The following is a 16,677-nucleotide window of genomic DNA, read 5'->3' on the forward strand; positions in this document are numbered from 1 at the left end:
GTTTGTTGTATTTAAGAAAATAACAATTCCTGTGCTCCAAGGGGGAAACCAGCACCCTTGGGTTGTGGCTAGATGTGGTCTTTCTCACAGCCTTTATGTACGATGCTTTTTAACAGGATTAACGGGGGCGGAAGGTGGCTTTCAGCTCCCACACTATGGCATATGTTTGTGGAATTTTGCCTTTAAGCACTTTCCTTCCACATGTCTGAAACACCACCCCTGGATCTCTTGTTACTTGAGTGATTGTGTGATTCTTTGGATATTTGGGAGTACAAAGGGGAAAATAGATGCCAGGGTTTTTTTGTTACTTATTAGGTGGGATATGAAGGGTTCTCTACTGTTAGGAATGGTATGTGTTTTGATATTCTTAATAATCTTAGTAATTTGGTCTGAAAGCCTGAGACCTTGTCAGTATTTGTAGTCAAAAAGGACAAATTCTACAACCACTTAATACTCCAAATTAAATCTTTATTCAGATCCCTGTGACTCTCAGGCTTGGAGGAGATGTTGATCAGATCCCACTAATGTAGTGATTTTGAACTCTTGTAACTTTTTAACTTGCTCATTGTCTTTGTTTCTAAGCCACTTCTGTATGTTTTCAAATGACATTTTAATAGGCGGATATTAGTTTCATTTTAATAAATGTCCGCAAACAAAAAATGTCTGGAAAACATCTGTGTGATTTTTCTTACACATTCTTTTCTTTGCCACTGGAGGTTAAGTGTCATCTAGACATACATGATTCTTTAAATGCGAAGAAGCAAACGTGGGAGAATAGGGTAAGTTTTTCAGTGGTTTTATTGTTGTTCCCTTATTTTAGTACTAAAAGAGTATGGAAAATAAGTGTCACTTTTTTAAAAAATAAGACTCATGGGCTGGGGATGTCTTTCGGTGGTCGAGTGAGTGCTGTGCATGCACAAGGCCATGGCTTTTATCCCCAGCCCCTCCATATACACGCTCAAATCCTCTGTCTTGGATTTATGGGGAACATAGTTTATGTGAATGAAATATCTCAGAGTATACGGGGACAACAGTGGTATCACAGTATAATTGTTTTCTTGTTGGTTTGGATTTCAGCATGGATTATTGTGTACACCAGTGGCCTTTGATTTTAAAAAGTTTGTGAGGGCAGACACACATTAAGGAAGGAACATGTGCCCAAGAGAATGGCCTGGACTCAGTGTGGCTGTTTCAGAGTTCCTAAGCTCTTTGGCAGGCCCTACAGTAATATTTCCACAAGACGAGTGAGTAGCCCTCCTCTGAGATAACGAGCAGCCTTCCTATGAGCCAGAAATTTTCTATTCAGCATGCTGTGACTTGAATATGGAAATCATCGTAATTTCTTCTTTTCTCTTATGAGGAAATTTCCATGCATGGTTTGTCAAGACAAGAGAGTTCATTCCTTGGTATTGAAACACTACTGAATTAAAACATGTTGGAGCAAGTTTTAAAAAATCAAAATTAAGCTGGTTCCTCTTAAAGAGTTTAAAGCCTTCCTTAGTACAAAATAAATTAAGCATTGTAAAATGCAGTTAATTCAGGTAATTAGTACAGCAGTTTTTAGGATATAAATAAATTCTCAGAAATCTGCAGAACTCCCTCTAATTTGGTTTCTATATTTATTTAACAAGACAGGAAACAAATATATGTGAATATACCCCATAAAGGAAGGAACCTGAATGAATGAGTTTATCTTTAATAACCTAGAATTATTCACTACTGAACATGAATTTGAGTAAGTTTCAAATTCAAATAAGTTTCATTTTGCAGCATAATTATTACCATAGACCATATTCCCTTATAATTGCCATTATAGGACCATATCACACATTTTGACTCCTAATTTACTTAAAAAAAAATAATAAAATCATGCATTTGGCCCAGAAGCCTCTGATCAGGTACTTGCAGGTATGAATTTGACAGAACACCCCTCAGAATAACTTTCTTCATTTGAGTTAGAACCCAAACACTTCCATAAGCACCAGGAGAGCTCTTTTTTTCCTATTGACCTTATTGCCTTACTTGTTTAATTTCAAACTTTTTAAATAGTTATATATGTCAAAGCGGTGAAATTATGTAGCGAAAGTATACCTGTCACTTTTGTTCTTCAAAATGTAAATTATCCCCAAGGAATACACATCAAAACCATCAAAACACTCTTTTCAGAACATGTTATTTTAAATTGTTTTATTTCTAAGAAACATTGTCTTCATAGAAGCAACTGGTAGATTTTGAATACTTTGTTAAGATAGTCAGAGGAGCCATTTGAACTGTTCATTTCCCCTAAAGATTTAGGTATATTAAACCCAATGTAAAACATTAGAATTAAATTGCCTCCTAAAAGTTTTGGGGTGCATCTTACAGTGTAAATTTGCTTCCTTTTCTGCTCCCGGCTCTGACCTAAGATAAACCTCCCGTGAGGATTAAAATGCATGACGTGGACTTCTTTCCAGAGAATCTTGACATTCCCCAAGTGAATTCGCCTCCTTTCTCTGTGCACCTAATCCTGGTTCAGGACTGATAAAGTCCTGGCGCAGCTCTGTCTCCACATTGCCTTTTATTTCGGTACCCTAGGCCTCCCTGGTCCCTTGTAATTAAGTTTCCCCTGCGGCCTGTACATGACTGTCCGCAAGTATTTCAGCGCACATTTAAAGAGGTACACATGAAGCGCAGAGAGTGACTATAAATGATAAAGCACAACCCGTCCTTCTCCATGTTCCTAGTCCTGGAGGCCCATCATGTGGCCCTGCACTGGACATGGAGCCTGGACCCGGGACAGCAGCCCAGGATAACAGCAGCTTTCTGCAAGCTGGAAAATGGGTCCAAGTTGCTGGTTTTTTACTCATTGGGAAGGCTTAACCTTGCAGGTCTCAGTTTCTTCATATATCAAATAAAAGTAATGTTTTAAGTGCCACCCATACCTCTCAGAGTACTCAGGTAAACACACCACTGCCATGTACTCATTTCTCCCTGTGTTTCAAAATGGGTCTGTACACTGGCCACACACTGGAGTCACCTGGGTAGGTTCTAGTTTGTTCAGAATCTGTAAGGTTCAGCCTGAACATTATTCTAAAGCCCATCAATAATTTTTATGTGATGCCACAGTTAAAACTAGTTTTAAAATGTAGTGTGTTTGTGTGTGTGTGTGTGGTGCATGTATACTAGATGCTAAAAGAGGCAGGGTGCGTGAAGACCTGAGTATCCCTTAGGAGAAGGGCTTCCTGCAAATCCAAATTGTGCCTCCTTCCAAACGAGTAGGAAAGGCTATGGGGACAAGTCATACGTGTAAGTCATAGAAAGAGATGTGTTTGTTTTCTCCTAAGGCCCCTCTGTGTTTGTTCTGCCACTTTGGACCCTACACATGTGAACACAACACTTAGTCTTTGCCAGCATTGGGAAATTGTTACCCTCCTTTGTAAGAAGAATTTTTAAAGCACCTAAATAATTGTCTGGAATTCTTACATAAACCTCTAGAGTTTGCCTTTGATCCACGATCATTAATATCATTAATAGGCTCTCTGAAAGTGCGTGTGAATCTCAAGTTAGCATTTGGCAGGGCAGTGGAAGAATGAACGCTTTTAAAATAGTTTGGCTCAGGAAGCGCATCTGAAATAACCCTGTGGGAAAATCAGGAGAATTTCTCATCCTCCAAAGGATTACCTAGGATGAGATACTGACCTTGTATTTTAAGTTCAGTTACATTTCCTCAAGCCTCATTCATTACCCTGCCTGATTTATTTAGGGAGTGAAGTAGGCTGTGGGACGGGGCTCTGCGATGATGTACAGTTCTTAGGCTTGCTTTTCATTTTCTGCACAGTTCCCAGAAGATTTTTTTTATCATAATGTACATATGTATTTCTTTTTTAAAAAAGAAAAAGACCAGCTTCTTCACGATGTTTTCCACAGCTTTCCTGTCAGAAGGCAGAACTGAGGACTGCTCTCCCGCGCAGGCTCAGGCTCGAAGTCAAGCAAGCCCCAGAAGGCTGAGTGTGTGCAGGGCAAGCGGGGCGCTGACCTCTGCCGGGGGAGAGGTCAGTTCAGCACAGAAGACTCAAAAGGGAGGAAGAAAAAGCAACTCCTCAGCAGGGAGTTTGACTTGCTTTAGGGCAGAAGAGCTTTTATAAATGAGTTCCCAGTCTCCCACGCCCTCTTGCCTGCTCTTCTATTGCTAGTCCTGTCTCTGTGCTTGGGGACACACACACACACACACACACACACACACACACACACACACACACACGAAGGTGCACACAGCTCCTGTTTCCATTTGCCTCACCTCCCTCCCTCCACCTGCCCCTGGAACTGTGGACAGATTGGCAGAGAGGCGATGGATTGACTGGGAAGTTTTCCTGGCCCAGTGGCTCTCTGGGTCTTTTCAAACCCTCTTTCACACGCTTGACTGGTGAGAAGGATGTGGAGGGCTCTTTCCCAAACCCACTGCAAGTGCCTGGGAGGGCTCAGACCAGCTGGTCCTGTTGTCAGAGGGAGAAGGTGGAAAGGTAAATCACAGCACCCTCCAGCCAGGATGTGGGAGCCTGAGCCAGGCATCCCGGATGTGTCCCAGGTGGAAAAGCCTCAACAATCTTCGTGTAAGGACACCGGAGGCTTGTGAAATAGCAGCATGGCTTTATCTGTATATTCTCAAAATGCTTTCCTAGTGAGCCATTCTCCAGTGTCCCAAAGCATTCTGCTCAGCACAGTGCCCATCTAGAGTGGGGGAGAGATGACATGGGCAGGTGCTGGGGCATCTGTGAAGCTATCTCAGGTGACTGGCCAGTGAGAAGGGCCCATTAATCTGAAAGCAATTCTAGGAGCAAGAGCTCTCTGCAGACACAGCATTCTTGTTTTGATGGTAAGAACCTCCAGTTGGAAGAATGTTTTAGATCTCACCTAAAATCTCTTCAAGCTCAAACATGAGCAGACTCTCCATCCATCTGTAAATTTCCTATAGCAAACTGGTTACGCTTTCTCTTGAACTTGTAGTTCCTGGGACTGGTTTATCAAACTGCCTGTTTGGGGGCTCAGATTATAGAAACGACTTTGGCTCTTGGATTGTGTGTTCATCAAGTCTAATTCCAGATCCCAATGATATTTTAGGAAAGCTTGCTGAATTTAAGAGAAACCTTAGCTTTCTGCGAACAGCTGTGCAGTCTACCTAGGCGAACTACCCACCACACGAGTGCAATCCTGGGAGAGAGGAGGTAAGTGGGAGAGAAAGTTGGACTTGACATTTTGCCCCTGCCCAATCCAGAAGCGGTGGCTCCAGTGAAGTGCTGAGAGCCAAGGAGGGAAACCCCTTGTAAGGAAGGGCTCCTGTGGGGGAGGGGGCTATTGCAAAGTATTTTCGAAATGCTCTTCCCACTGAAAATCTTATCTAGAAAACCAGAGTCATACAGCATCGTGTTGTTTCATAAAGATAGAAAGCTAGCTGTAGACTTCTTGTCCTAGAGTCCTCCAAAGCCAGGCACCTGAGTTCACCTCAGTTGGCACTAATTTTTTAAAACCAGTGGGAGTGGGAGGGACAGAGGAAAGCACTGTGTTGTAATTCTCATTATTCGCAGGCTTAAGTCAGCTATCTAAACTTGCAGACCACACACTTGTGGAATTTAATTGGGCACCCAAGTTTTTTTCTTCCAGTCGTGTAGTTCATTCTCCTCTTGAATGAGCTTTTCTTTCTGCTACACTGGTAGCAGGCACTGAATTGATCAAGGAAAAAGCCGACAATTTGTATAGTCTCAACCAAATTCAGCATCTACATGTGACATGGCCTGGTATGTTTCCCTTTGTGAGAGGCTTGCATTCGTTTTCTAAAGCTGTGGAAAAAATTACCATAAACTTAGAGGGTTAAAACAACACAAATGGACACTCTCATGGTCTGTGATACCCTTAGCTGGGTCTTCTGCTCTGGGTCTCAATGAGACTGAAATCAGGGCACCTACGAGGCTCCGTCCTCATCCGGTGGCTCAACTAGGGAAAGCTCCTTTACGTTGTTAGCAGCACTGAGCTCCTGGTAGTTAGAGAATGAGGGCTCCCATTGTCCTGGCTGTCGGCCATGGTTTCCTAGAGGCTGTTCTCAGGTCCTTGCCACGTGGACCCTCCATTTCGTTAATAAAGAAACCTCCATTGCCTTCAATATCTTTTCACACTTTGAAGCTTCTGACTTTTCCTCTGTAACCAGAGAAAACTGACTTTCTCTTTAAAAAAAAATTCCTGTGACTGGGTCAGCCTCACCTGGGTAATCTGTATTTAAAGGTTGATTTGGGATTTTATGTCTGCAAAATTCCTTCACTGAAGTACCTCGATTGGTGTTTAGTTGAGTAAGCAGGGGCCAGGAATCACTGGGTCCCATCATAGAATTCTGACCACCACCAGGTCCAGTGGTGGTAAGCCTATGGCGCACATGTTTTTCTTTTAAGACAAAAGATGTCGATGTATGAGTTGTTTTTTCTAAACTAAAACCGAGCATTCAGGTTTAGTTGCAGTGTTGGCACTTTGTGATAAATCAGTGAGTTTGGGTCTCCTCTCTAACAGGTTTGCCACTACCAGCCTCACCCTTCTCTAAAAGGGGGCCAGTGTAATGGTGTGAAAGGTGATCACTGTTGGAATCCACCTAAGTTCCTTAATCTTTTAATGGACTTACTGTATCACAGGTTGCTTGGAGAAAGTGCGAATAGCAGTGTTCTTCCTGCAGTCCTTTCATGAATGCTGTGTGGAACATGTTCACTGTGACCTGACAAAGAAACTGAAGCAAGAGTTTTTGAAACTTTCTCAAGTTAGTAAGTGGTAGGGCCTCTGAAATCTGTCTGTCCAACCCCAACACCCAGAAACAGTTGTTAGGCCACAATGGGAAAATTCCAAACCAGAAATTGGGAAAGAAGAGCTTCGACTGGAATCCAGGAAATCTGGCTCCAGAGTACATGCCCTTAGCCACCCGGCATACAGCCTGATGTTGCACACCAAGCAGGTAAAAGTCACAGTCAAGCAACAAGTCAGGCCGTGTGAAGGCAGAATGCTCCAGAGGAAATGTTCAGGAGTGCTTTAGTAAGTGCATGACAGCCAGAACTGTTCAGCTGAGGGCCACAGGAAGCTGGATATGCTAGAGCACTAATGTGAGAAAGCCATGGTGTGGAGGCCTTACCCCCTTCCCTCCTGGCCCTTTCCTTTACCCAGAGGCATGTTTCCTTCATCTGTTCACATTTGTGCTCTTCTTTTCTGCTTATGCCTTGAATTTTCAGCAAAACACCCAAAAAACATCACTGCAGAGCCAGAGGAAGCCCCTTTAGAGTATCTGCTCAATCGTTCACATCCTGAACTTGGAAAGTTTATGTTTCTGACTCGGGGTTTTCCCAAGTTATTCCATGTGGGTGCCTCCGCGAAGAGGAAACTTCTGCACAGTCCTGGCATACCCTGACACAACAAACAGGTTAAAGATGACATGTGGAGTGGTTTCTAATCCGTCAGCGCTGGGTGGGGAGAGAGCGGGGGAGCACGCTTTTGGGGGTGCCAGCGGAGGAAGTGGAGCTGCCTGCAGGCAGTTGTAGGAACTCCCCGGAGTGTGTGCCAGCCCAGCTGCACACCGGACCCAGTGAGCTTCGTCACATTTAAGCCATTTGGATTTTAGGATTTGCAAATGCTCAGATGAATTCCACGATAACCTGTTAGGGACCTGCCAGGGGAAGCGGGCGTTGCCGGGGAACATACAATGAGGCCTAATTGTCACTGCAATCACCTGATCCCACACAGGACGCTTGCAGTTAGGTCCCAGGCACAGTGAACAGCAGTACAGTCCCGCACACGGCAGGAAAAGGCACGTGCGTGGACAAGCACACGTGGACCTGTGTGCGCATGTGCAAAGGGGTCTGATGCGTGTGGGCGTGATTCCCTTTCCGAAACCCTTTCCTGCAATTTCTATTCTAATTCTGTGAAGTGGAATCTGAAACTTCCCAAGAACAAAGGAACAACCTACAAAAGAACCAGGCTTAATGTGCCTTTGATTCAGAAAATACCTACTGCTCCCCGATTTGTAAAGATGCCACTTGGTAGTCAGAGCTGCCTCAGGTCGGTGACACTGTCTTTGCTCCCTGCCACTTCCTTGGAGCTTTTGCATCCGTTTTTGTTCAGCGCAGCTCTCCTAGCACTTTACCTTTGGAAATCACGCCCACGGCAGGATCTTGGTATAAGCTGGTGTACTCCCAGAGGAGGCACAAAACACAGCAGCCCATGATGAGGAATCCCAAGTCCTAGCCCCAACTGTTGCTAACTGTATGAGAAATCCCAGGACCTCTCTAAACCTCAATTTCCCCTTCTGAGAAAGTAGCAGGGGTTGGATCTTTTGGTGGATGATGGATCCCCAGTTGCATTGAGAATCACTAAGTCTAAAATGCTTTTCAACTGCACTTAGCAAGGATTAGACAGAGCAGCATTTCACCCTTTGGGTATAAAATAGAGTGGGCCAATCGGTTTGGTTGCCTGAGTAGTCATTAGGAAGCCAGCTACAAACCCGTGTTTCCCTCTGGGATCACCAGTGAGCCCCACTGGCCCTGCCAGGAGAGCTTCTGTTTAAAACAAAGCTGTTACTTTCATGTTGCTGGCATCTGACTTGCTCTGTGAATAATGCAACCCTCAGGTGCCCTGGTATGGCTATTTGCAAGGGGTGGAAAGGCAGCGGGCAGACTTCCATGGCAGGCTCTTATTGGATTTAAGAGCCTTTACTCTCCAAGTTAATTTTCCTGACTTGCATATCACAGGTTAATACTGGACCCATGCATAACGATACATAATTTGAGACTTGTAAAAGCTGCCTTGGACTTGTAAGAAACATATTCTACGCCAGGGAGGTTGTGCCCGGCATGCAAGAGCAAGTAGTACAGGTAGAATGTATGTGCAAGGCAAGGGAGCCGCGCCCTTTCGACAGGCTTTCAGAGGATGCCAGGCGGCACCACAAACATCACTACACACACACACACACACACACACACACACACACACATTTTAATAACCATTGCAAGGCAATGTTCACAAGGGGAAACTCGTTATTTTTAATATGCCCAGAAATATCTCATGGATTTGAAGTGATGCAACAAGATTGCCCTAATGGTTTCTAAAGTGTGTTTTTAAGATTTCTGGGGCCAGAACCCTAAAGAACTGCCTAGGGGCACCCTTCTGCCTCACATACCCAAGCTGTTGGCATTGTTGGAGACTGACATAGTCTGAGCTGGGATGTTTAGCTGCTTGTGGGGTGGAAAAAAAATGTTAAGAAAAATAACTGTTGTTTTTGCAAACTGTCTATTTAAAAACAGAACCTCAGGAAGCAGATTTCTGTTCCAATGCTTGGATGAATCAGAGCTTACAAAGTATAAATACACATTAGCAGGAGGAGGCTTCCCATAACCCATGTGTTTGTGTCTTCCCAGACCGAGAACCTCTGAACTCCTGTTTCTTATTCCCAGTGAAGGCAACAGAGACCCACAGTCCGAACGGAAGTGGTGGACTATCGCTCAGCCCAACTTCAAACCCCTGTAGGCCTGTAGGACTTTTTTTCTTTAAAGGCAACTGGTTTTTAGTTGCACAGTTGCTAACTATGTGACAGACAGGTGTAAGCCATTTGAAAAGATGGGAAACCCACACACTCTTTCCTCTGGTTCTTTAGTACCTAAGAAATATTACTAAAAACTTTAACTTTGACTCACTGACCCCTCAGACCAGCTAGTAAAGATGAAGCACTTAGACCACAACTTGCTTAAGGGGCTGTGTAATTATTTTACTTAAAAATGATGTCAGGTGGCAATTTTACAACAAACTGGTTTCCAGGCTATTTAATTCAGTTTAACGAGGAGGAAAAACACTGTAATTAATGAAGAGCTTATACTTTAGAACTTTAAGCAAGGTTGTTCTCCAGTTTTAGTGCATATAAGCTGAGGAAAAGGAACAGGGGAGAGAGCTTGTTGAAAATGCAGATACCCAGGCCTAAATTTGGTGAGTCTGAGCTGAGCAGCTTTGGGGCCAGGTCTGACCTGAATATCTGCATTTAAGAGAAACTCACTCGCCAAATCACCCTTCTGATCACTTACTCTCACTTGGCTTCCCCCATTTCTATTTTAATTGTGCCCTGTGTACGCCTGGACTCTCATGACAGTTTCCCTTCCTAAAGCAGCCAGCTTCAAGTTAATTCTTTCTTGGAATGTCACCGTGTATTATAATGCTAGAATCTTTTAGTTAGCCATGTTTCTAGATGGAAGATTCTCTCTTCCAGGCCCCTTTAAAGAGGACTGAAAATGTTCATGCGAAGTGGTAAAGGAGAATCCCTTTTCCACACCCCTAAGCCCAGGATAGCCAGCGCCTCGCTGCCTGTTTCCGTCTCTCTTCACAGTTAAGATCCTGACTTTGCACCTTGCCCAAGAGTCTGATCTGTAACTTCCCACTACCAAAGAGTGTCTGTGACGGAAGGCTCATGAAGACAACACCCGTGAATGTCAAGATCACTTCCCTCCTGGAATGAAGAATTGCAAAGCCTCATTTTTTTTTCTTGGCACAAAATCATCTGGCAGCTTCCCAAGGAATTCTGGGGTCTTGCAGAATCCAAGTTTACAAACTACTGGGACAAGGTATTGCTTCAGGATGGTGTTTGAAGTCAGCGCTGCTAAACCGGACTGTCTCCTGGCTTAAGGGTCTATAGCGCTCCTTCCCCCTTAACCCTGCAGAAACGAGCTGTCTATTGGCAAGGATTAATGATGGAGTGTTGCTACACCAAGGCAGGATGCTGTCGTGGGAATCTAGACTCATCCGTGTTGAGTCTGTTGCAGTGCCTCCTGAGTGAGCCACCACAGACTCTCAACCCTCCCGTACAAGGAGCCAGGGGCACGAAGCCCATCCATCATCCATGACTGAACAAGTTGCCCATCTGAGAACAAATCCTATTCCAGTAGAAGGGAAAAAAAAGCTTCCTAAAACAAACATCTCTGTCACCCTTTCCCTCCAAAGTCTGCTGCACCAGTGAAAGCTGAAAGGGAGTGTCTAGATCTGAATGCTGAAGCATTGGGAGAGCAGTTCGAGAAGGGTAAGCTTTGGCTTCCTAAGCAAAAGCAAGAACACCTAGGGCCTCCACACAGCTGCTGGACACTGTCCACTTGCCTGTCACTACTGCTTCTCGCAGCAGAGAAGTCCAAGGCAGAGCATCCCCATTCCACAATATGGAGGCAGCAAGGCTCTCTACCAGTATGCTGTTGGCTTCTAGATCCCAGCAGCCAAAGAGCAATAGCTCTTCTTTGAGGACTTCAAGACCCTGGAACCTCATGGAAGACCAAGCAGGCAGCACCCCAAGGAAGCCAGCTCCGCACTCATCCTCTGGGCCAAGGCAATGATGGCACCATAACACTAAAAGCTTCCAACTATTCCCTACTGTGCAGCGGGGAAACCACCCTACTAGGTAAGCATGCACCAAAGCCGCAAGGATGTGGTCTACGATGGCGGGACAGCAGTGTTAATCCAGATAGCCAGAGGGGAAGAAAGAGAAAGCATTGCATCTCCCACTTCACCCCCCAACACCAATTCCAAACTGTTTAAAACCCCTTTAGTGCGGTGAGCATTTCCCATGAGTGCTCCCAAACAATTCACCTCCACACTGCACGCCATTAATCCAGTGGTGTTTATTCAAGCAGTATTCACACTTGCTGTTGAATAACAAGGGAATCGGGGCTCCCACAGCTCCAGCTTCACAGAAGCCCTAAGGTTTCTTGAGAACTTCGGCGAGTTTTGTGGTTGCAAAGCCTTTCAGTTCTTTACCCCTGCCCCAGTCGGGCACAGCCTATTATACCCGATTACCAGCACAGATCAGTTGGGGTGGCAAAGGCATACAGCAAAGCCAGGCAGGACTGCGTCAGCTCAGAAGAGGCCACACTGTTCCATGTTTTCATACAAAAAATTTAATAAATATTACTTTTCAAAATTTATTGCCAGGAACAACACATCAAAGATGCATTTTTATGTTCATATAACACTAATAGGACAATACAAAGTATCTTCACGGTCTCAAAGGTGAACCAACAAGATTACTCTGTTTTATAAGCCTTTCTGATCTTAAACTTTGTAATAGCACTTTGATTTTTCTCACTTAAGGCAGGCAGTGTACCCTATGGCAAATCTAAACAGTGATCTTACTGGACATTTTATGCTTCAAGTATTCAACTAGCTTATTAGAATACTCCCTAAATGCAGTAGATAACAAAAAATATCAAATTTACAAGTGGTTCGATATTACATATGAATGGTGAAAAGTAATCAGAATTTACAAAATAAGATTGGTGTGCTTCCAACTTCACACAATTAATTGGATATTTTTAATGATATTCAACCACTCACATTTTGGCTATGTTAAGTCATAGTTCAACTTGTTCCCTTAAACTGCTCTGCAGCAGATCACCTGCCTGTCTGTCTCTTCTTTTCAAGTCTAAAGCAGAGGAAAAAAAAACAACAAAAAAAAACCTGTTCTAGACTAATTCTCAAACTGCCTCAGTCAGTCCTTAAAACGTGTCTTAAAGTGATGCTATATAGAAGGTGTTTTAACATCTGACGTCGTACAAAAAAATTCCATCAGTATCAGTATCCTGGGCACAAAAGCCCATCCTAACGTTTTAAAATAAACTATTTTCAAACACCTTAATTTTGGCTTATAGGCAACAAGTAATGAGAAAATAAGTTCAAAAAAAAAAAAAGCCATACGCTTACAATGCTATCAAAAACCTCAGTTCTAAACATACATATAAATAAAAAGGAATGATGTTTTAAGGCTCTTGATTATTAAGTTAATAAATCAAATATACACAGTGATTAATAAAAAAAGAATTATTTACATAACTATACAAAAATTCTACTTTTGACACATTTCCTCTTTAAATTCTTCATTTTACCAGCAACGGCTGACATCAGGGTCCCCCCTCCCCCAACAACAAAAATACAATAAAAAAAATAAATAAACTCATTTGTGATAGTTGCTGTGGTTCTGAGCTGCAAAGGCACTTTCAAATACAGAACTACTTGTACGTCATCATAAAACCAATATACAAAAACAACTCAAGAGTCAATAAATATAAATAAAACTATGATCCTAAGACTGCATCACCATTAGGACGTCTGGCAGAAGTGGAAGCTCAAAGACTGGGGGGGCTGGGCAGTGTCCTGGGAGCCTGATGGCCAGGTGCTGGCGACCGGGGACGTGACACACACCCGGGGCACTTGCCGCTAGTTTTTGCATAGCTGTGAGACGCAGCGCCTGATTTCCCAGCCAACCACAGAAACTACCATTGCCAGTGTAAGCCAGCTTGTCGAAACTTAAATTAACACAGGGATTCTAAGTCAACAACAGCCTTGGACTCGAGTGTCACACAACAGTTTAAAGAACTACAAGCCCCAAGTGCCCTCCAACTCTACCTAGCGGTGGCAGTGCCCACTGTCTGCTATACGATGTACTCCATCCGGTTTAGACTTTGGGCACTTTCCAAGTCCCTGTTGTCCTGTTTGTTTGTCCAGTTTGGGTGTTTAGTCGGTGTGCCGTTGGGGGGCTTCTCCTCTCTGTCTACCAGAGTGTACACTGGCTGTTTGGCAAACCGGGCTTTCTGCTGGTGTTTATCCATGTCATCCTCTTCGACTTCCGAGTTGTGTGTCCTTATCTTAGACATTTTGGAGTTTTTGTTCTCGTAATCCTTGATGGGGACTGTGTTGGCTCCGTGCTTCTCAATGGGGTTTTTGATCTGGTTCAGCTGTTCCCGCACGTTGTTGGTGGTGTTGTCCTCAGAGGCCGAGAGTGTGTGGCTGCTTGGCTTCCGCCGCTTCCGCACGCACCAGTAGAAGGCCGTCACCAAGCAACAGATCCACGCCACCGTCAAGACAGAGCTCAGCAGAGGAACCAGGAAATCTGTAAGGCAGGCACAGAACCAGTTAACTCTCAAAAGAAAAAAAGCCATCACACTATGGGAACAAAAGAATACCAACAGAGGTTCTCCTGTCCTCAGTCCCCAAGAGGGCACCATGGGGACAAGTCCCTTTTCACAACTGCATATTGGCACGTCACAGCTTGATAAGTGCTGGGATCAGGGCCCTTGGAGACCTTGACACTTGTTCCCAGAGAGACCAGGCAGGGTGGCAGCTCCTACAGTCTCTAACTCCACATGGGAGAACAGTGCCCAGGGAGTCCAGGGGAATCTGGCTACTGAGCTAGTTCACAAATGAAGCAGGTTTTTAGAATTATCAAAAACCTGCTCCAACCACGGACCATTCATCTGCCCCATGGTTATGTGTCCATTTCTGACCTAGTAAGAACACCGGTGCTTGAGGTCCTTAAAAGGGGAGGCTGGATGTCATGCATGGAGGGCCATCAAGCCATCCATGCAACCAGTGCCTCATAGTACTCAAGACAGGCTGTGCCATGACTCCAGAATGCCATGTCAGGCTTTGTACAGGGTCAAGCTCAGGGCACAGTGGAGCTCTGCACCAGGGCTCCGCAGTGGACCTAGATAATACCTCCCGTATGGGAGCCTGTCAGCAAGAACACGTAGCTTGTTGGCAGGGAAAAAGTCAGGTGGACCTGTGCCCCCAGCAGCTGTATAACCTTGGTCATGTTGGCTGAGTTCAGTTGTCTCACCAGTTACGAGGCTCTGGGAGGTGGGACGGGGCACTGCCAGATAATGCCCCCCCTCACCCCCAAAGGCTTTGCTGCATGGTGTAATGAGATCAATTTGACAGGCATCACAAACAGGGACCGTCCCACTTGACATTTACCCGTCCTGTTCTTCAGAGGCCGCCTCTGAACTCTCACTTCCGCAACAGCAGCAATAAGGGAGCTGTTGCCATCACGTTTACTAACAAGATCGATTATTTTGTCCGTGATTTCCTTGATAGGGTTTCCATCATCTCGTATGTCTTCAGCAGACTGGAAAAGGAATTGTTGGACTTGACTTGGGGGATACTTAATGGAAGTGTTTATTTAAAATTATAAGACAACACATAGTATGTTTTCAGTATAATTGCTCCATTTGATACCGACTAACTGAAGGTTAACTCCCTTGCAATCAAATAACAGTGTTAACGGGGTCTTATACTCACAATGGCCACGTGTATTTCGTTGTTTGCTGAAGGGGAGGGCTCACAAGCTATGTAGATGGAATACTCAGCAGACACATTCTTCAAAATATTCAGATTCCTCAGTTCGCTGCAGATGTGCTCTGTGGTAAGACCCTAGAATGATTTTTTAAAAATCCACACATATAAGATATTGGAAGGGGAAAAAAGGGGCTGAATCAGTTCTTGATCAATTCTGGCTAAATTCAGTCCTTGCTGCCGAAGACAAGAATGTAGGCTAAAGGGAAGCAGATCCTAGCTTGTGGTGCTCTTTCTTAAGAACAAGCATACACACACCATTCCCAGCTAAGGTTGTCACCTACCGGCGACATCATCTCCTTGTTAAAGGTGAATGTGATGTTTGCACAGTTCTCCTGATAGTAGGAGTCCGAGGTACACTTGGTCTTCACTGGCTGGAGACTGGAAGAGTGACATTCACCCACACCAGTGCAGGGGCGCACAAAGCACTGGTCGTCCAGGATGGGGACACAGCTCTGCCCAGTGGGGCACTCACTGTGCCCTCTGTGGAGCAGACAAGGTCGAGGGCCACACCAGACCTAGAGAAAGGAAATCAGGAGCCAGCAGCTTAGCCGGAAGTCCACCCCAGAACTGTGCGGCCTGCGGACACTCTCCCACCCTCCTCATGCCCTACCTTGGAGCAGGCGATCCGACCATTCAGGCACTGGCAGGTATTACAGTCATCATCCCACTTGGCCCCATCGGGTATCATGCTCCCCATGGTGATGCAAGGTTTTCCTGAAACTGAGAGGTGGAGACGTGTGAGTAGGAGTTTCTTCTTCCGCAGACTAGATCATGGTGCTTAATGCTTTACTCTCTCCCTGTTATGAAACAGTTACACCCATGGCCACGTGATGAGAGTTCCTCCTACACTGAGCAGGTATGCTCGCTTCTCTCACTGACATCTTCACCCGGCCATGTGACTCGCTTTCGCTAATGCAGTGTCAGGAGATGTGACCCGAGACACCCTTTCACCAGCTCTCGTGCCTGAGCTTGGTGACTCGTGTGGGCCTGCTGTGAAGGGAACGTGCCCATAGATAGCCACTGGCTGGCCAACCTGGATTCGACTCACAGCATAACCACTCTGTCCACCACCAACAAAAATGAACGCTTACTGCCAGTCACCAGGTTTTCAGATGATTTGTTACACAGCATTATTACACCAAGACTGGACTGAAATCAACAGCTACCCCTCATGTGCTCCCTTCCCTGCCGCCTCCCCTGCAGGATCCCTCCCTGAGCACTACACGCACTTGGGAGCACTCAAACCGCTCATGCCAGAGGGCACATGGCTGGCAGCAGGGACCTGGCGCACATACCTTCCTGGCATTTGGTGCCACTATGACCTGGGGGGCAGACACACCGGTAGCCATTGATCTCATCCACACAAGTTGCCCCAAAGGCACAAGGTGAAGACTGGCATTCGTTGATGTCTAGAAGAAATAGTTCAAGCTTAGGCTCTATGGCAGCTGGCAAAGTTTTTTAGGGACACAGAAAAGCATTCAAATCATTACAGACTTGGTGAATTTTCACTCAGGTACCCAGTGC

The 16,677-nt window shown here is 45.0% G+C and overlaps 1 protein-coding gene across 1 annotated transcript in view; it reads right to left on the reverse strand.

Annotated features, from left to right (window-relative positions):
* Positions 1–11,627: 11,627 nt before the first annotated feature.
* The window catches only part of Jag1 (jagged 1), a gene marked incomplete at its 5' end in the record, with an annotated part of 35,655 nt that continues 30,605 nt past the window's right edge, over positions 11,628–16,677 (reverse strand). Inside the window, 6 exon segments of the mRNA XM_005380879.2 lie at positions 11,628–13,909; positions 14,773–14,923; positions 15,097–15,228; positions 15,435–15,668; positions 15,764–15,873; positions 16,449–16,562. Of these exon segments, the coding sequence (XP_005380936.2) occupies positions 13,452–13,909; positions 14,773–14,923; positions 15,097–15,228; positions 15,435–15,668; positions 15,764–15,873; positions 16,449–16,562 (1,199 nt within the window).

The sequence above is a fragment of the Chinchilla lanigera genome, unplaced genomic scaffold (genome assembly GCF_000276665.1).
Source record: "Chinchilla lanigera isolate Chin_1 unplaced genomic scaffold, ChiLan1.0 scaffold00014, whole genome shotgun sequence".
Classification (NCBI taxonomy): Eukaryota; Metazoa; Chordata; class Mammalia; order Rodentia; family Chinchillidae; genus Chinchilla; species Chinchilla lanigera.